Source organism: Cyrtonyx montezumae, unplaced genomic scaffold (genome assembly GCF_038088225.1).
Source record: "Cyrtonyx montezumae isolate F1298 unplaced genomic scaffold, pur_monq_1.0 scaffold_7, whole genome shotgun sequence".
In the NCBI taxonomy this organism is placed as follows: Eukaryota; Metazoa; Chordata; class Aves; order Galliformes; family Odontophoridae; genus Cyrtonyx; species Cyrtonyx montezumae.
In genome coordinates, this window is record NW_027072078.1 from 19,327,030 (window position 1) to 19,348,741 (window position 21,712).

Below are 21,712 nucleotides of genomic sequence, written 5' to 3' on the forward strand. Positions count from 1 at the left end.
ATCATGGAGCACATGGATGCTGGATAAAAAGGCTGTGTGTGGAAATCTCAACATTACTTAACAAATTTGCAGAGTCTGGTTGAATAGCATCATGAAAACCTATCATGTTCATAAAGCTTTATTACACTCTGGCTTTGAACAGTTTCAGCTTCTTTCCTTGGTTTTACAGTTATAAAAAAAAACCTGGGAAAAATATACCAAGATGCTTCTGTGATTTAGTAGCATTCTCTGTACTGGAGGCCTCAAATTTTCTCTGCTGATTCACATCACCTGACTGGTCACACCACACTACATGTCAGTTTGCAACTTGTCATGGATTTGATTACAGACTTCTTTTTTGAAGGAGCTGAAATTTATGTGCCTAAGCTACATAATAAAACATGTCATAAATGCTCTTTACAAGTACTTTGTTCTTCATATTAAATCACATGCATCATAGATCTTTAAGGACAAAGTTATTGATGCATACCATACTTGCTCCTTTAACTATTGCAAGCCTAGCAAAATATTGTCAAATTAAGAATTCTAAAGATTGTGCAAAGCAAATTACTGTGCTTTGCTTCCTTCTGCTATTTAGTGCATATTTCATAGTTATATGTTTTTCTTGCTTCAATGATTTAATCTTGTTTAAAATACTGCATTCAAATTCTACTCTCTTCCCTCCAGTCACTGAAGAAAGCTCTCAGTGTTGTTCTTGAGCTGCACGGACCCTGAATTTTGCCTCTGGTAATTCCTTGTGAAATTCATGACTGTAATTACTTGTTGTTTATTACTTTATGGTTTCATTTAAGATACAACTTTCTTTGTGTGTTTCCCTGTATGTTTGCTAAGCATCTTTCAGAGGGAGCTCTCAAAAGAAGGTGACTGAGGTAACCAAGGATTCCTCTTAGAATTAGCTCACCTTGTAAACACTGTACGTTTTGTCGGCATCGCACTCTTTCCAAGTCGTCGCTACACTAACTGAGGAGGAAAAACAACGAATGCAAAAGTGGCTCCGCTGCAGGCGGGCAGTGTGGAGCGCGGCCAACAAGCTGCGTGCATGAAGGCGGCCGGCTGCCCTGCTTCCGTCCACCGGAAAGGAGCGCGAGAGCCGCCCCGCGCCTCCCTGCCTCCTCCTCCAGGTCTGCCGAGGTTCGCAACCGCGAGGAGCGGCGCGCAGCCATGGGACGCGGCGAGACCGAGCAGCAGCCGGGCGGGGCCCCGCAGGTGAGACGGGCAGCGCTCAGCGGCTTCTTGTAGCGGGGTGGCAGAGCTCGAGGGGCACCGCTTTTTGCCGTGGAGTGTGTTCTTGTCAGGCTTTGAGAGGCTGGCAGCAGTTTTGCTCCCTCTGTTTCTCTTTAAATCATTGAAAAGATAATTGAACCATAGGCACCCAGCACAATAAGGAAAAAAATAGATTGGTGAGTCTTACCCATGTATACTCTATGGGAATTGTGGCTTCTTGACACAGCCAAAATTGGTTCTCACTTAGGTGCCAGAGCTCTGGTACTTTGGCTCCTAGAGGGTCTGCCAGGGGATCAGTGCACACTGGGATTGCTCCATCAGGAGAGACTTTATTGCTCTCTTCAGTTCCCTGGAAGAAGGCTATGGCAAGCCTCTTCTCCCAGGTAACAGCAATAGGATGAGAGGGAAAGGCCTTCAGTTGCACGAAGGAAGGTTCCAATTGGACGTTAAGAAGAAAATTATTCTCCAAAAGAGTAGCAGTGCTCTAGAACAGACTGCCCAGGGAGATTTTGGAGTCACTGTCTCTGGAAGTGCTCGGGAGCCAGGGAGATGTGGCGCTGAAAAACAGGGTTAGCGGGGGGTAGGCTAAACAGGATGATCCTGGAATCAAAGAACCACAGAATCGCTAACAGTGGGAACAACCACTCACTATCAGTAGGACTGCGAGTGAGCTCAGCTGTTTGGTGGCATGCAACAAGCCTCAGTTTCTGAGCCACTCCAAGAGCCCACTACTATAGTAATCAGTTTTAAGAGCTGTGAAGTTTTTGAGCTGCACAATAAACATTGTGTTCTTGTTCTAATAATGAGTTGAAACAGGAAACTGCTCTGTTCCAGTTCAGTGCAAATCCTCATGAACTACACTGTACATAGCAAAAGCCACTGAAGTCTAAGGAGAAAACGATAGGGATATTCCTGCTGCTTGTATCAGCAATGAAATAACATGCACCACTCACAACTCTAAAGAAATTCTACAATAGAAAAATATAGCCTGTTACAAAACTGAAAATACAATTGAAGTATAGCAATAACAGCACACAGTCCTAGGCTGCAGGAAATAAGAACAAGCTTCAACACAGCACCCACAAGAGAAGAAAAATCAACCTGCTAACCTTTAGAAGGCCACAGGTAGAGATCTCCAACAAGGTGCTGTTGCCTCCACTGCCAACTCTTAAATGAGACCTGGGAAGGGGGTGGATCCTGGTTCCACCCGTTCTGGTCACTTAGATGCATTGAGTGCACCTGAGCTCCCTGGCCCTGCCCTCTCACCAGGTACTCCGTCATTGGTTCAGGCCATGATTTAGCATTTCTGCTACACCTATAAATCAAGATGTGATGCACAGAGGAGATGATGACTGATTGTGATGGTGTAGGGAGAGTTTTACAATGGGGGAGGGAGGGTTGGTACTGAGTGGGACTGTTTGATGGCAAATTCAGTGTAAAAGAAGCATTCCTGTCTTTTTTTCCAATGTATAGTTAAGGTATGGGGCTTCTTGCCACAGGATGTTGCAGAAGCTAGAAGGTATGTAGAGTTTCTTAAAAGGAAGTGGTCAAGGAATAATTCATTAAGGAAGGTAACACAAGGAGAGCGTACTAAGACATACCAGGATATGAAAAATGTTGAAAGCTTTAGTAAGGTGATCTGCTTTCCATTGACTGCTACCAGACAATGCTGGTCTTTAATCTGTGATAGCAGTATTAACATTAGAAGAGTAGTACTTAAAGTATTCAATTAAGTAAGTTGAAACTAAGTTTATAGTAGAAGCTATATGTGTTAAATAGGATCCTGCATCCATGAAATAACAGCTTTATTTTCATGGTAAGTAGAAGATTTGCTTTTGTAGAAAAAAACTGAATATATTTTCTTCATTAAATACACATTGTTTTTCAATTACATGACTTCATTTAAAATACTGGCTTTCTAAAGAATGGTGCTAAAATCTTCTCTGGTAATAAGGTGGTGGTTTAAGTAGAGGACTACTATGTGTTCATGCTGAGATGCTTTTTGAAGATAATTACTTCTGTTACTGGAGGCGCTACAAATGCGTGCTTTGAATTTTGCTTTGTACCAGACCTTCCCACAGAAACATGGAGCTGCCCACTGCTATGGTATCATTTACTTTTCATGGTGAACTAAACCACTGAAAGACTTAGAAATATTGAAAATGATGGAGAAAACTTTGAATTAGAGTATCTTCATGTGTTGATATACTTTACAAATAATGTGAAATGGATTTAATTCCCCTGATAACAGGGTGTTGTTTTTACTGAGCTGTAAGATTAACCAAAATTTTCCAAAACACTTGATTAGAATTTCTGCCTTTAGAACATGACTAAAAGCTTCTTAACAGCCTAACTCTTAGTTTATATAGAAATTTGTTCTTCCACTTACATTTTTTCAGTGAAAAATTAATTATAGAAGATTACGGCTCAGGCTTATGCAGGAATTAGATGCTTTGCACCTCTTTGATTTCTCACTGGAAAAAATGGAATATAATTATCAAAATACCCCTACAGATCCAGGTCTATGAAAGTATGTGGGTTTTTTTAGTTTGAACAACCTTATTAAATGTATGTAAAATCCATATTGTCACCCATTTTTAATCCTGTCATTATATTCCTGAAACAGATAGAAAAAGATGACCGTGCAGTCCTGGTTAGTAAGCCTTGGAATAAAGGAGGAAATGGTAATCTAGCATCAGCTGGATTTAACATTATCAACTCCATCATAGGATCAGGTATTATAGGTGAGTGTACTTTTATTTGTCCTGTGTTCAGCTTTGTTTATGTGCATGTGACTATCCAGTGTTGAGAAAAATACTGTCCTCTTATTTTTTGCTATTATTGCCGAAGATATTTTTCTATATTTATTCTCTTATTATGTGAAAATCCAGTTTAGTCAGCTGAGATCGGGTCTGACTCTGCGATAAACACCCTGCAGCCTTTTTTGCTGTAATGACCAGAAAATACTGGGTGGGCAGGTGCTTACTTCTCATACTGAGGTAGCCTTTTGTCTACTGAAAATAGCGTTTTTGAGGTTATTAATTCTTTCTGGTCTATTTTGGATGATTGAAAGCAGCTTATTTGTTTATTTTTTTCATCCAAATATTTCTTTTTTTTTTTTGTCATCATAAATAAGTATTTGTAAAAGTTATTTTATAATTTTTTTTTACAGGACTGCCCTTTTCAATGAAAGAAGCTGGTTTTCCTTTAGGAGTACTGCTTCTACTTGGAGTTGCCTATATCACAGGTAATGTAAAAACAGTTTGAGTTGTAAAGAAAAGAATAGCCTTGTGAAGTTTTTAGATGATTTTGAACTTCATGTTAGCTTAAGCAACTGTGTGACTTAATAAAAAGAATTATTTTCACCTCACTAATCCTGAGAGCTGATTAGTAAAAATAGAGAATTACACTGTAGAACATATAAAGCTGCTTTTTGTGTGCTGTTTTATTTGCTGAAGCCTAGTTTCTTAGACTAGGTCAAGGTGACATTTGGAAGAATAGATCTTATTTGTGTGTTATAATCACCTATTTTAGTCTACTGTTTTTACTCTAGTTTCGACAATGATTGTTGGGTGGGTTTTATATCACTCAAGTGTACCACAGAATTAAAGCCTTCCAGTGTAACTATGATTTTCAACATTTTGATTATAATTCATTTAAAAAAAATTACAAATATACCTTCAAAATAGTCTCCTAATTTCTGGAAGATAATGAACTCTGATACTGAAAGGAGTTCTCATTGCAGCATAGATTACAAGCTGAGTGAAAGCCAGCTGAAGAATAAATAAGATCTAGCTCTATTTATCAAGACATATGTCCAAGGTAGTAAATTCTGTGGTATAGCTAATCAAGACTGAAAAATTACATAGTACTCTAACAATTTCTAAGGCATATCATGGAATAACAGCACATTCCATACTGTTCCTCATTAAAGGTTGAGGTTCAATCTTGGAGTATTCCACCTTTGACATAAGCTCTCTGTCAAGGAACATTGCTGCTTCATACAAGAGTGGCTCAGTGTCTGGTTGTCAAGATAAATCACTTGACACGTGCATTGGTCATGTTTTACTCTCTAATCAGGATATAACTATATGTTTCATCTGGTTATTAGTCTTCTCCCTGGTTAATTGAGTCTTACGTTTTTGGTGCTTGTGATAGTTTTTTTGCTTCAGCCATACTAGTTACCTACAAAAATGTTTCTGCTGCAGCTTCTCTTAGCATTCTCCTCCCTGGTCTTCCAATGCTGCTATTTTTTATTTTTACAGACCTTTGTTTTAAGGAGTGAAAAAGAGTAGTAACTAGCTGTCAGTTGTAAATTAATTTATTGCTAGCCTTTAACAGTCATTTTATATTTTAACAGATTATTCCATTATATTACTGATCAGAGGAGGAAATCTCTCCAGTACCAACACCTATCAAGAGCTGGTCAGAAAAACATATGGTTTTATAGGCTATCTAATTCTTTCAACTCTTCAGTTTTTATATCCATTTATTGGTAAGATCACATAAAATATACATAGCTAATCTTTAAAGATACTAAGGTATTTTCGCAGTATCTTATTCTTTTATTAAATTTTAAGAACTCTAAAGTATACTATATGCATCTATTAATAAATAATTGTACATTGCCGAATAAAGGCTGAGGAAGAATTCACTGAATCTGAGAATCAGAATAATAAAAATGAATTGAAGTGTGATAACACAAAAATTCACACACTTAAAAATCAATAACAAAAGTAGCTATGAGAATAGCAAAGAAGAGACTTCTAGAATAACCATGCACTACATGTATTAACAGCGTGAGGTGCTGACTTGAGATACTAAGATTTGGATTTGGTGACAGAAGAGTCCAAAAGCAAAATTCATCCTTTAGAAATAATAGTTCTGAAGGCATTTTAGGTAGCTTAGATATTTAAGGGCAACAGGTTGGGGTTAGTCCAGGAAAAAATGTTGCATGTATTTATTATTTTATCAAGGTTCGTCCCTTAAACTGGAATAGTGAATTACATCTGAAAATACTGGTCCATTATGGTTGACTTAAGAGAGTGTAATTATTACATCACAGAGAAATACGGAAAATAAGAACTATGGTCTTTACAATTACCATGAAACTAGTTATAAAATGTGCTTGAATTTGTTTGCATTAACATAATATTAACTTATATACACACTCACTCATTTCACACTGTGAAATGATATTAGGTGAGGTCATAATCCATGTTAATATAGGTGTGTATGTGTGTGTATGTATGCACACATACTTTCAGTGCAGAATATGTTACAATCACAATTCTAATTCATGAGAGAAAGTAATGGAAGTCCATATTTGTTATCTTCACCTGTGTTTCTCTTCTCATTTCTTCTGGCTGAGAGATTTCACAAACTTTTTACATAAACTAGGAAGCCCTGTGCATTTGACTGTGGGACTGACTTATTATGTTAACACAAAAACATTACTAAATTGAAACAGGAGTTTGAAAATACACTTACAAAGAATTGAAACTGGAAATGAGCAAAGCAATTTTAAAGCCTTTTTTTCCTCCCTTCTGTATTAAATTTATATGGTAATAGCACAGTGGCCTTGCTTATCTAATTAGATTCTTCCTAGGTTGTACTTATTTGAAATAAATTAGTGGAATTGTTAACTTTTTTGTTGTTTTCGGCCCGAATCTGAGAAGTTGGTGTAGAAGTTGCTAGAATTCATACAAGGTGGATCATGACATGCCACCCTCAAGTCCACACAATACATCTATTTAGAAGTTTTTTAAATAATCTATATTTGACTTTTACTAACAATTTTTTTATTATCTTTAAGCTATGATTAGTTACAACATAATAACTGGAGACACTTTAACTAAAGTGTTCTTGAGAATTCCTGGAGGTAAGATGTATTTAAAATTTCAGAATGAGAAGAAGATCTTAGATAGGAATGTAGCATACTTATTTAGGGCTTATCATACTGAAGAAGTAATCTACCTGTTAATTTGTGTCTGAATTACTCTTAAATGTCAGTGAAGTCATAAACTTGAAGCCTGTTAGTCCGAGTGCTATTTTTTCTTAAATCTCAGAATTATGAATCGTTGTCATTGGACTCAATGTTAGTGAAGAGACCACATATTTAACGAGATATTAAGCAGCTTTAGTATTCCACGGTGATATAATAACAAGATCATATTTTATCATATTTTTGGATATTTGCTATAATGAATATTCTAATACTAAAACTGCATTTGATGAATAATTCTGAATGACTTGCATATAATATAATGGATTTAATATGTATTTAAGCATGCCTGTATGTGCATGTAACTGTAGATGTTCTCCTAGATGCTCAGTGTAGAAACATTTTTAGTTCTTAATTCACATGCTGCTTTTCCTTCTGTAGTTGTAAGTTTTCACAGTGGAATTGATGGAACAATTTGTAGGCATTTATCTCAGCAAAAAGCCAACTAAGTTTAAATATATTTCACTGGCAATTTAGAAAAACTAAAAAGAGGATGTATGCAGTGAAGTAGAAATTAGTGTTTGGACAAACTGTTTGATTTCCCTAGGAAGACTATAATTGTAAACAGGTGAAGTCTGCAAGGTGTGGAATACATTTTAACAGCCACACTTTGTTCAGCTTGATAAAGAAAATGAATATCTAATGATTAATTTACAATATGATTTCTTTAGTAGAAGGAACGCATGTCTGTTCATCTACCTGGTAGAATGCTTGTCTAGGAAGAAGGGAAATAGGCTAAAGGATCAGGGAGTATTGTACATTGAACTTGATATGTACATTTTTCTTGTCAATTGCTACTCACTTTCTAGACAAAATTGTGTTGCAAGCTGGTTCAAAATCATGATTCATAGCAGTCTGACTAAAACTGAGATTTTTGCATTAAATTGCTGTTGGCTTGGAAAAAAATAAAAAATCACCAATTTGGGGGGGGAGGGGGAGGGAAGCCTCCACTGATTGTGATTGCAAGGATTGTTATGCCACTGTTTTTGCCCTCTTGTGGTAATCTGTGTTTTTCAAGTCGGGTACAGGTGACTTCAAGAAAAAAGATTCTCGAATGAACCACCCAAAATGAACTTAATTTAGAATCATTTTTTAAGAATTTGCTCCTCTTCTGCAGCACAGTGATCCAGTTACAATAGAAGGAATTAGCAGTAACCTGTATGTACAAATGCCACACTTCCCAAGATTGATATGTGCATAACATATAGGATGAACTATTGCATAAATCTGCAGGAATATACTGATTTTGCACATGCTCTGTATGCTTCCCTGCTAATACCTAGACTTTATTGCCCTTTTCTTGGATAAAGGGGATAAAATGCAGTCAGCATTAAAGTTTGTAGTTAGACTTCTGAGTGCAAGTAAACTATTCTTGTGTCAGTCTCTCAGAGACGTAACTTGCTTTCTTTTTTGTTTCAGTTGGATCAGAAAATGTGCTTACTGATCGTCACTTCATAATTCTTTTTACCACCATCATCTTTACATTGCCTTTATCTTTGTATCGTGACATAGCAAAATTAGGAAAGGTAAATTTTTTATACTCCATTAGAAAATAAGTACCAGTCATGCATAACTCAGGTATTTTAATTGAATTGCATCCAGCTAGAGCAAATTAAATACTTTCGGAGTTCAGACCATCTTTTGTCCCAAGAAATATCAGGCAACTTAGAATAAACAAAACTTTGGTCTCTACATGAATGGCTAGTATTTTCCATCTACTGTTATTTTATACATATATATATATATATGTTTAGAGCAATAAGTGTTGCAAGCCTGATCTTGAAAAACTAAGCACCATTGATTACAGATATTTAAAAGGAAAGTATCTCTTACTATTAGGAAAAATAACTGCAGATTATTTGCTATCTAAGGAGAATAACAAATGTGAAGATGGAGTAGGGATAAGCTACATGATTGTAAATATTTGACATATTTAAAATTTAGTTGGTTAATAACTCTTTAAAAAAATGCACTGCTTTGAAGAGAGCTTTTCTGCAGTTTGCTAACTGAGTTTGTGTTTTCGTTTACAGGTGTCTCTTGCTTCTCTGCTTTTAACCATTGTTATCCTGGTTATTGTGATGGTGAGGACAGTAACACTTGGTCCACAGGTGTAAGTATTCTTACACTTACTAGCAAGTGAATTCTTGGTGTGTAATCAGTTGCATCATTCTTTTCTCTGTATATTTTCAAATGTGGTTTTGTTAGAAACATGTATTAAAAGAAGTTTCTACTAATAGTAATAAAACATGAACTGTTAAAATTTGCCTCCCTTTTTTCTTCCTTCCATTGCACGTATGCAAAGTTACAAAGTCTCAGCAAACCAACAAAATAGATGTAGAGGAATTGGAAGTTGTTGGTGAGCTCTCTACCAGGAGCTAGCTCTTAAATGTGAGGTTGCCAGTCATTTGAGAATTAGTCAATTTGTCCATTACTATCAGATGGCCAATATCAGTAACCCAAAACAGATAGTATCTTAACAATACCAAAACCAAGAAATATTGCTAATATAATGATATCATAATAAATGTTGTGGTGTTCATTTATTTGTACTCAAAACAAATTTAGGAAAAGAAATGACCAGGAAAAACTGTTTTCCAGAACTCATGCACTGAAATTAGTGTTTAATGTTGGATATTTTTAATGTTCTACACAAATAAACAATAAATACGAGAAAATACAATTGTGCGCTGTGGCAATATTTATATTGCATATTATTATATATTTATAGTGTTAAAAAGAGTCATTAATCTTGTAACTTTCATTTATGGCCTAGAAGGTCTGATTTATTCCTTTTTCCTCATCCTTCGAATGTGAAGATACGGTAATAAAGATAACAAACAGTTTCTGAATGCACTTTTTTATTTATTGGAGTAGATTCATATAGTATTTTTAATGTTTTTATAAGGAGTGGATTCTTCCACTGTGATTATTTAGGCATTGGCACATTGATGTATTGCAGAAATCAGACAAATGCACAAGAGCTAATTGTAGGGCATTTGTGTTTTAATGCTGGCAAGATAACTAAAATAGTAGTTTGTGGAGTTGGCTCCAGAAAGGTGCTATCATCCATAGGAATGAAGAACTTGGGACAGCATGGGAATTCTGTCCTTGCTCTTCCCCTTGCCCTCTCTTTTCCTTAAGCAACTTGTTCTTCTTACTGTGTTAAAGGTGTATTTGGGAGGCAAATCTCTAAATTCCCTGTTGAAAAAGGAAGAAGTTATATATAGTAGCTACTCCTGACTTTGTTACTATGGTAACATTTCTTCTCAACTGTGGTGGTGCATTGAAATATTTGAAACGCATGGCTTTGTCTCGTAAAATAAGTTGTTGCTTTTTGAGTAATTCTTGAAGTCTTACTGCTTAGTTCCTTAGACTTGTCCATTTTTTGCCTTTATGCTTCTTGTTTTCCTATTACACTATTTATTTTCATACATTCATCTAGCATGTCAATAAACGGTTAGTCACTTTTTTACCTCATAGTCATTTTCTGTCTGTTATAGTTCACTTAATTTATATTTGAATTATTAAACACCTATTCTAATGTTTTGCTAGCAGTTTGCTGCCTCATTTTTATAGTGAGAGTAAAGAACACACTTAATATATTTTAATGTATCCAGCCTTGTATTTCAGTAGATGAAGCAAGTAATACGTTTACTTGAGTCCTGCTAAAAAGAAAATGAGTTTGAGATTTAAAAAAAAGATATGATTATGATACACTTTGTCATATAGGAAAATAACTTGTATAACTGTAGAAAGTCTTGATAGAGCCAAGGGAGGATATTTAATCTCTCCTGTTGCAACAGGACAGAAATGATTGTAGGTCTATTACTGCTGACAGGTGACTGTCCAGCTTATTCTTGACAACTCCATGATTTTCTAGTCCTGTTCTTAACTAGACTTCCCTTGGGAAGTTTTCCTAACTATATTTCTTCTGCTACATTTCACATTCATCGTCTCTCAGTCTAATGTGTGAATATGGAGAGCAAACTATTCTTTAATGCCTAAACACCTGTAATAAGCTGTAATTTGTTTCCCTTTGGCAATTCTTTCTATAAATTCAATAAAGTTTCAGTACTGTCTTTTTTTTTTGCTTTTCTTTTCTCATACCTCTTCAAAAAAGCTGCCTTAAGTTCTCTGTAAATAGAAATGAGATTGTGGTACCTCTTCTACAGTGTTTGATGCATCTTACATTTAAAGTGTCTTGAGGCCCCTTTCTACTGTGTTCATTGGGGACTGTAATGCTCCTGTTTATATGGTTTGATGTTTTCTGCTTTGTAAAATGGCATGATGTGAATGTGCCTTCAGTTTACAATCTAGTATAAATAACAAACTCTTCTCTGCAGAACTATGAGCTGGAATTTTTTCCTTTCTTATACTCTGTTCATGGAGTTCATACTAGAATTATTGTTTACACTGATATGATGCATTTGAAGGCTGCAAACTGCTCTTATGAGGCTTTGACGTGTTGCATTTTGTTTTATATTTTAGTTGCTCTGGGAGCGGAGAGAGTTGTTTGGGGATGTAATGAGAGTTCATTTCCTGTTACTTTTTATGGGAGGCAAAAACATACATTTCTGTTGAGGGATTATTTAATTTATTTACTGTTATGACAAATATGAAGCTGAGGAACTTTTTTCTACTTTTGATTAATGTAAGCTCTTTTTTATTGTTGTCTAATCGGTGTAATGTTCCTGCAAATAAAATCCAGTGTTCTAGACCTAGAGCTTATTCTCAGTAGTTCAAGGTGTTGGATAAAAAAAAACGCACTTAGATGACCCATTCTTTGCTGTATTTCCACCTTGTAGCTAGGGAATTATCTACTGTGATACAAAGTAGTGGATTAGTTATCTCACACTGTGTTTTCAGATACCTTAACACTGCAAAAAGTAACTTAATGTTTCTGAAATGAAGTTCACATTCATTGCTCATTGCATTCAGTACTTCATGTATCTTATAAAGATGGATCATTTTAATTTCTTCATCTTTTGGGAAGAATGTCATGATGTCAGTATCTGCATTGTACGTAAAGATACAGGAAAAAAAAACATTAAGAGCATCTGCCACATAATTGGGATGTGAGAATTACTCAACTGGCAGTTGATCATAGGGTTGAAACATTAAGTGATCAGAGAAATAACTTGAAAGTAGAAAGTTGATTCCTCTTTATAGTTAAGCTGAGAGTAAACAAAGATAAACATTGTTAGGGTGACATTCAAAACACTAAGACCTGAGCTTGTATACAGACCTGTTAGTTTATCATTAAGGAGAAAAATGGTGATTAAAACAGCTGTAACTAAGTAGATAAGCTGATATATTGCTTTACCTTGTCTGTGTCCTTTAACAATCAAAATTACTTTGTTTAACAAAGTAATTAACTTTTGTTTAATATGAAATTCAAGACTGATGTGAGCATTACTAATTTCCTTTCCATTGTGTTGGTTGAGGTTATATCTAGTATCTATAAGTTTAAATTAAAAAAAATAAAATATAACCGTATTAAAATTTTATGCTTTTTTGTCTAAGTCGTTGAAGTAAATCTGAATAAATTTACCATATGTTCTTTGATTATTTTGTTAATTGCAGGTTTGCACCAAAACTTCATGGTTTGTCACTGATCTTCAGTCCCAAACAATGGAAGTCTTTTGCTTATTCTAACGTTGCTCCACTGTTAAATGCATTACTTTGTTTCCTGTTGAAAAATTCAGTTTTATTTCCAGCAGTATTTTATGCCTGTTAGCTGGGGCGAGATCAGTGATCCGTTTTTCTCTTACTCTCCTTTAAGATATTTTCCTTTTAAGCATTCTGCTGATTTACTACTGCACTGATGGCAGTGCTTCTACATAAATGACTGAACAGAATGTCTGTGTAGCTTAGATCTTTTGGATATTCCACTAATTACACACATTTTGTAAGAGGTGGAGATGTGCTGTTATGGACTACCAAACAAATTTGCCTGAGTCTTACTAATGATCTGGATGTAAAATTCCTTTACCTCCTTAGAAAGTGTTAGCCTTGCTTTTTTATTCATTTCATATTTTTCCCTCTGTTCTTACATATGTGGACACCAAACTGTAAAAAAAACTTTTAAAAACTCTCTAGCATGTTTGTGTTAATACTGGTCCTTATGTATTCTGAAGAATGAGTAGTGTGGAGCCTTATTTTCTCAGCTACTACGCTTTCTTCACCACTAGACTTTACTGCCTCCCCACTGATGTGTCTGATTGTCAGCCTGTCTTGCTGTTGTTATGCTTTCAGCTGAGAGTTTCTCCTGGCTGGTATCTCCCGTGGAATGTCTTTTTGTTCAGTCCTTTACTCATTTTGATCTAAGAATCGCAGTTATATTGTCTATAAAATATTACGTTGTATTGCAACAGATAAAATTCTGTTATGCAATAGATTGCTTAAATTTTAATGGGGATCTGATATCAATGTGTTACTTTCACTTTTTAGTTTATGTATGTATCACATCTAGATGAGATTTGCCTGATCCCAAGGTTTGAGGGATTTGCACACTTTGGAAATACATGCAGGAATATGTAACTTACTGTAAGAAATAATGAGCTGTGCACTGTTTCATGTGTCATCTGTAACAATGTGCTTGCTCTGACATGGCATTTGCTGACAGTGTTAAAATCATGGATCTGGAAATGGAAGGAATTGACCTCTTACATTGCTAAATAAATACAATGATTGCCTGATGAGGAAGTGTTTAATACACATGCATTCTTTATTTCTGTGCATTTTAGAAATATTTTTATGTATAGGGCATTTATATAATCTAAATACTAATAGTGAATAGAAAAGTGCAAGTTGACTTTCAGAAATTCTGTCATCAAAGGATAAGACAGATTTCCATTCTGTATATTTGATATCAAAGCTGACCTCTAGTGGTTATAAATGGAATAATTGTAATGTTATTTTCCATAGCCTTGTTTTTATTTGGTACCATTATCGCTTCTTGAATAACATGCAAAAGTTTTCCTGAAAAAGGCTTTCAAAATCATGAATATGAATTGTTCACGGACATCTCTAGCGGTTTGAAATCACTGACATCAAAGGCTGCTACTCTATATAAGGGGCCACAGCGGCTATATTTGTTCAGAACATCTGTTTCACAAGATAAATGCACAATATTTATTTCATCCTTAGTTTTTATCACATCTAAATGCCGAATCTGTTTTAGGAGGGCCATATTCAGGTGCTTAGGATCAGAAGCTCCATGTTAGTCAGAAGTGTGTACAGCATCCAAGCTGAATGTGTATTGGATACTAGATATTAGGTTTGTAATATGGAAAAGGAAGATTTGACTTAAGTTCTGAAGAGATAATAGTAAATGAATTTTCAAAGCAGGAACAACAGTTTTTTCTTTAATTTGTTAAAAATTTGTCAGCAATAAAACCTAGAATAGCATAATCCACTGCAGCTGTCAAAATCATCTGTTTATCAGGTGGAGTGAGAGACAAAGCTGTGAATGTTATCTTCACAGAACTGATGTGATTGTCATACTGCTTCATAGGGCATTAGGGAGATGATAGCAGCTTAAGGCCTCAGGAGGCAACAGCTTTCCCTCTAAATAAAAATGTAGCAATCAAAGCTAGCAGCAGCACACTTTTCTGTAGCAAAAACAGCTAAGCTTTTCTGTACTTTTGCTTTGTCTGTGCTTTAGTATTACAAAGAAGTCTAAAGTGACTTCTGAATTCCATTTATATTTTTAGAAAATTGTAAGTTGTGGAAAGGATGTTTCCCTTTTCTTCATTTTGCTTCTTTGTTTAGGAAACTTTTTCATATATCAAGTGGATTTTTACAAAGATTGCTTGACAGTTTTCTCTAGTTCTTCTCTAAGGTCCAAAACTGCATATATCTTAGAGAAGCAGATGTGGAAGATAATGTGTTCTTGCATGGTTATCAATATCTCTGTTTATTTCCTTCAACATTATCACTACTTTGGGAACTAGCATGCTTCCTTTCAGATGAGAAACAGTTGAAGAAGGTATTAATAAAGACAAACTGCCTCACTTCCTCACTTGATTTGTGGTCTACAAAAATATCTCTGGAATCTATGCATTGCATTTTATTCAGAGGAATAAAATGCCTTCAAATAGTCTGAGGAGGTTTTGGGTTGAGAAAATCTCATCCAGTGCTAGTAACAGCTTTTACCTTATTTATCAATAAAAGCAGTTAATGAGAACTTGAAGAGTCTATTTACATAACTGTTTGCTGAAGCAGACTGACAGTTTGGGCTGTATGAACTGGTTCCTAGAATACTTTTCTCAAAACAAAAGCGGTGAGAAAGGTATCTCCTTGGTTTCAGCTTATTGTTGATGAACACTGTGGCCTTATTCAGTTAGAAATTCTGTATTACAGCATGGTATTTAAAATTATTTTTAGTAACTGATGGTTAAGAAGAGCATAGCCTAACAAACAATTTCTGTTTTAGACCCAAGTCAGAAAATGCATGGATATTTGCAAAATCAAATGCAGTACAAGCCATTGGAGTGATGTCTTTTGGTAAGTCGTTTTTGTATTTTAAGTCTTCAGATGAGCTTTAAGAAATGACTTGAGTATCTTTGAACCCAGAATTTGTTTGCTTTTTTCTTAAAAAGAAAATTGTTTTTTTTTATACTCGTGGGTAAGAGAGGAAGAAACACCCCACAGCATTTTAGGGTAATGTAATCAGAGTCATCTCAATCCAGCTATAAACCTTCATCAGATCAAATAAGTAGAAATTCCAGTCATTGTGTATTTATTGTTTGTGCTAAAGAGTGGTATCAAACTGCTGTCTCTCTCATACCTTGGAATATACACTTTATTTATTTCAAGTATGTATATGCATGAATTCATTTATTTCCTTCAACTATATGTGTGTTTCAGCATTCATCTGCCACCATAACAGCTTTTTAATATATGGCTCTCTGAAGGAACCTACATTAAACAACTGGTCTCGAATCACACATGTGTCTGTTTTACTTGCCGTTGTTATCAGTGTGTTATTTGCTACGTCTGGATATATGACTTTTACAGGATACACAGAAGGTAAACTGCTCGATTGCTCAGTTTTCATGCTTACTAACAGTCCGTACACTTCGAGTCCTGTTGTTAAGCCAAAATCAGATGTAGTTATTACTATCACCCATTATTACATTAGCTATTTCTATTAGGACAGCTGTTTCTTGTAGTTACCCATCAATCAAAGCAGAATACAAAAATGTCAGATTTTAGTAGGTCAGACTCCCAAGTAGAAGCCTCACTGGTGAAAATCCCCTTTGAATGCTTCCATGTCCAAATGAGGTCTAAGCTTCCATAATTTAGCCATGTGGTCCTCTAACAAAGAGAGAAGGAAGAAGAAAGTATTGTCTTGATTTTTGTACATTCTCCTATCTGTGCAAACATAGCATTCTAGCTATGACTTAGGACACTTCCTATCTTTACAGCAACCATCTCACATCATCTCTGTGTGTGTATGTACAAATATATCCGTGCATAGAGTAATAAATATGTAATGATATTTAACAATATTTTGTTAAAAAGAAATTGGAAAAGTGCTTTCAAAAGAGAAGGTCAGTGCATTAGTTCTTTGAGATAAAACACACGTTGAAGTCAACTCTTCTGTTATTTAACAGTTCTGTAACAAATCATAAGAGAAGGCGTCCAAGTTTTTTTTTTTTTATAATGAGAAGCAGTGTATAGGTGAGAACAGAGGAACTGTGGGAGTTACTGGTTCATCTGTCCTTTTTTCTACTCTATGCTATTTATGCAGAGTAACTTAGTATCCTAGACGTAACTATAGGTAGAGTAAGGCAAACTGGCTTGACATATTTCAAACAGGAAAGCTCTGACTGCAACTGTCCCTCAGCTTATTGACTGTATTGCAGACAGGCTCCACCTTGCCTTCTGTCTCTCCTGTCAAAATCTTTCAGATGTTTTTCTCTAAAGGTTTTTCTCTAAAGCACACTTCATTCCTTCTTTAATGCCATTGTGTGAAATTGTAAAGCAGTATGTTAACCAGGTAGAAAAGATGTAGTACGTTGTCTTATTGTGGTCTGGGAGTTAATTTCTTAAGTCTCGTGGGTCGTTATTCCAGATTCATTGTTGTAATCACTAAGCAAGATGATGATTTGAATTCTTTATCAATGTTTTTCTTGTTAGTTGTAAAAATATGTACTATTTAATAATCCATATATTTATAATGGGCATTCAGGGTCAGAATATTGGAAATTCATCATTGCAACTTACGAGCTATGATTTAGATACGATAAGGGAAATGCAGTTATGCAGATGTAACTTCCTGGTCTTCCTTGTATAATCGTTCTTGTTCTGTGACTTATGTTTTTTAATGAAATATGTCTTTCATATACAAATCTTTTCTGTTTCCTACCAAGGTAAACAACAAAATTTCATACAAAACTGATGCTGAAGGGAAGATGACAATTTGAAATGCGTATGTTAAAATATTTCTGAAAGATACCTGCTACTCCTTGTAAAACAAACAAACAAGAACTGCTAATAGGTTAAGATGAAAATATTTCTTGATTTAAAAGGAAAGGGTATTACAAAGTTAGCCCAGTGATTCTATTAACTTATATTTCAATTTACTAATAGGCTAATGTGATGAATTCAGTCTAATTGATGTTTTGCTGTGCCTCAGGGGATATATTTGAAAACTACTGTAAAAATGACAACCTTGCTACATTTGGAAGGCTTTGTTATGGAGTTACTGTAATTCTGACCTTTCCTCTTGAATGTTTTGTCACCAGAGAGGTAAGCATTTATTACATTCTCCTTTTAATAATTTGATATATTAATAGCATTCTCACTTATCGCTGAAGTCAGTGACTGAGGTATCTTGTTCTGCTGCATGCTCTTCTGAATGTGATGGTACATGTACCATTTAGATTCTGGCAATATAGTGTTACATTTATTATAATATCCAACATATTAACAGCTGTAAGATCTGTGTGGAATTCCAAGATTGGTGTAAATGCTACTGTTGATAATTGGTTGAATACCTAAAGTAGTATTTAGTATGCTTCCTAGTTTTGCTTGATTAAAGTTTCTCTGTTGAGGAAATCCACTTGTTCAATAAACAACAGAAAGTGGTTTTGTTCTGTTGCAGCCAAATGAGAGGAAAATAAATCCTGAAGATGTAACTAAGACCATCTGGAAAGCATTCTGCAATTTTATTAATGTTTGATAGGAGTTATTTTTGGAAGCCGATGATGTTTTTTTTAAGTGAACAAAGATGAGGTTCAGTCAGTATATTCTCACCCATTCTCTTTGTTTCTTAGCATTACAAGATTTGTTATAAGCTATTTGATGAAATAGAGAGCAAAATCAAGATTTAAAGTTGTGGTTCTATTTCAGGTGATTGCCAACGTATTCTTCCATGGGAACCTCTCAACAGTTTTCCATAGTGTTGTGACAGTAATTATCATTGCTGTGGCGACTGGTATATCTTTAGTGTATGATTGCCTTGGAATAGTTTTAGAGCTGAATGTAAGTGAATCTGTATACTCTTCTATTTAATAAACCACTTTTTTCTTTTTTTTAATAATGCAGAGTTCTGTATTATCTGTAGCTCAAGTAAAAATCTTGTGCAGTTCAACATAGTATTCAGCTAGAAATGTTAGTAGAAGGAATTATTCAGTGTAATTAGAAAGAATGTTTAGGAAGAAAATTAGCAATTCATAGCAACTTGCTGCAATCACTGCATTTATTTAAACTGCAGTAGAAATTGCTACAGTACTCATCCCAAACTATTGCAGGACTGAATCCAATGCTTCTTCTGAAGAAGTTTACAAATCACTAAACACTGGGGCAGACTGTTGTGTGCTAAAGGGGACAAAGAGTGGAAAAATAAAATAAAATAAAAATAATTAAAAATTAGAAGAAGCACTAGTGAAGTAACTGGAATTTTTAGTGCTGGGTTTAGCAGGGAGCAAAACTGAGTAATTTCATAATGAGTGTCATAAACTGATTTAATGAGAGCTGCTTTGTTTATCAAACTGGGGGGGAGGGGGGTTGGCTCTGTGGCAATGATATTGCAAAGCATGCTTGGACGTATCTTATACTACACTGGTTTGAATATTTAGATAAGCTATCCAATCACACTCTGAAATAATTACTGACAGTTTCTTCTTGACTAATCTTTCCAAATTTTATTGATCTGAAAATAAACAGTCAGTTTATCCTCACTCATGACATCCATTGGTAATTTCTTTCCCATCATTTTTCTTCCTGTTTTTATATCACAAGTTACTGAAATAATCTGTGTGTGCATATACAAACCAATAAAATTATGTATGTTTGTGCATGCATACATGCCTATTTGGATCAAATATCTGAATCTTGGTAAAATGAACCTGGTTAATTGTGTGCACATTTTATTTCTATATATGTGTATTAAGTATTTGTATATTTAAAAAGTAAATTTGCTTCAGAGAACTATAAATGAGTCTTCTTGAAATGAATAAATATTTTGTTTCTATTTGGAATTGAATTATTTTAAAGTAATTATTCAAAAGTAAATATTCGGTCAATGCAGTATGTTTACCCAGAGAAGTCTAAGCAGTTACTAAACAGTCAGTCTAACAGTTTGATTCAAGCAGAAGTTGTTAGTCAGGCTTTTGAGTGGGTAGCCCATAGCTCATATTTTGAGACAAGTTGGCAGTAGAAATACATGTATTTCTGGGATGTAGTTGTGCCTACAAAGACTGTTCAGAGTCTTGTTTGCTGCTATTAGAGAAAAATGAATGGACTTAGTTTTTGCATATGAAGTAAAGCTGGTGATTCTTAGAAGCAGACTTTTGGTCCAATAGGACTGTTCTCTGGTTTGTCACTAGAGATGGCATTTACTGCTGCTTCTGACCACCAACCTTTTCACTGTTTTCTGCTTTTAAAACAAAGCAGAACCTTCATGTTTGCCCGCTGCCAGGGAAAACATTTAGTCATGTGGCAGCCGAGCATCTGCAGAATTAATATGTCTTAATGTTGGTTTGCATTTCTTCACATACTCATGAGTCTTACTTTTTTTATGAATGGTACTTCTTGCAAGTACTGATAACACTTAACAGTTTCTACCGTGAAGATGTACAAAAGAGTGTACTGTGAGGTGAAGGTATTCAGTAGGCTGGATTGCTACCTCACCATAATTTAGTTAAAACAAAATACGTTTCTTATAGTATGTGATAGAAGGTGTTCAAATTTTGTGCGTAAATAATTTGTTGGCCTGTTACTCGTATGTTAATCAGCACTGTCTCTACTATAGCATTTGATCATTTACTTTTAAGCTCTTTTTATACGTGTAACAACTAAAGAGAAACTGAATTTATCGTAAGGTATGTTTCCTCTCAAATGGAGCTTAGCTTTCATAGAGAAGATACTGTAAATTGAGTCATAAAAGTTTATCACAATTCTTTGACATGCTACGTGTTATTTCCACTTCTTTGAAGGCACATCTAGACTCCTTGGTAAAGTAATTGGCATGAAATATTTAAGATCACTGTATTGAAGTACTATTACATTTGGACCTTTACTTCTGAATCCTGGAAACTTCCTACTCATCATCTAATAGAAGTATTTCCAACATAAAATATTATTCCATGTCACCAAACCACAAATAGTCTTTTATAAGCTATTTGTGAATTGGAAAAGAAAGTTTTCTATTTACCAACACTGGAAAAGGCCTTTATTCTCTTACTTTACTGCTGCACCAATCTAATACAGCTGTTCACAAATTTAGGTTCATGTTCTTCAGGTTCTAAATATACATGCTTATTAGAGTTTTCTTACTGTTGTTTCCCACATGCAGGGAGTTCTGAGTGCTACCCCACTTGTTTTTATCATCCCAACAGCGTGCTATCTAAGGCTGTCCAAAGAGCGATGGAACCATTCAGATAACCTCATCTCCTGCCTGATTCTTGCTGTCGGTGTGCTAGTGATGACTGTTGGGTTTGTTTTGACTATCTTGCATCCTCAGGAATGTAGCCATGGAAAAGAAATGTTCTACTGCTTCGCTAGTAATGTTTCTTTTCAGAACAGTACAATTGCCCCATAGGTAATGCTCCTATCTCTGAACTAGATCAGGGGCATCTTCCTGCAAGCTGTATATTCCAGTTTAAATATTCTTGGAACAAAGATTTTATGTTCATATGCACATAACTGTGTTTACATATGTGATTTTATACTGCCATTCTTCTTCAGATGAAAATTTTAACTTTTCCTGAGAATTTCTGAGAAATTCTCAAAGGTGCTATGCAGTGGACATTACCTGTATAACTTATGACTTAAAGATACAGCCTTTCTGATAGATAAGAACAGCTTAAAAACTATAGGTGAAATGTGTAGAAATGTGAGCATCTCCCATGTTACAGTGCTTTCATGATTTTTATTAATTGTATAAGAATTGAATGTGTATTTATTAGTACTCTATAGCGTGGAGGTTTTCTGCCATCCTGAGAAGGTACGGAGTAGGTCTCAGTCTCTCTC

At 35.1% G+C, this 21,712-nt stretch overlaps 1 protein-coding gene across 2 annotated transcripts; it reads left to right on the top strand.

Annotated features, from left to right (window-relative positions):
• The first annotated feature begins 1,161 nt into the window (after window positions 1–1,161).
• Window positions 1,162–21,281, top strand: SLC38A11 (solute carrier family 38 member 11). Of its 2 annotated transcripts, XM_065750694.1 has the most exons (12): window positions 1,162–1,206; window positions 3,851–3,968; window positions 4,397–4,471; window positions 5,585–5,719; window positions 7,040–7,105; window positions 8,648–8,754; window positions 9,259–9,338; window positions 15,666–15,736; window positions 16,100–16,261; window positions 17,874–17,986; window positions 18,590–18,721; window positions 21,036–21,281. In XM_065750694.1, the coding sequence occupies exons 1-12, from the start codon at window positions 1,162–1,164 to the stop codon at window positions 21,279–21,281; spliced, it is 1,350 nt and encodes a 449-aa protein (XP_065606766.1). The 2 variants fall into 2 exon arrangements, with proteins under 2 accessions (XP_065606766.1, XP_065606767.1); XM_065750695.1 differs by lacking the exons at window positions 1,162–1,206; window positions 3,851–3,968; window positions 7,040–7,105 and having other exon boundaries at window positions 4,411–4,471.
• Window positions 21,282–21,712: the final 431 nt, after the last annotated feature.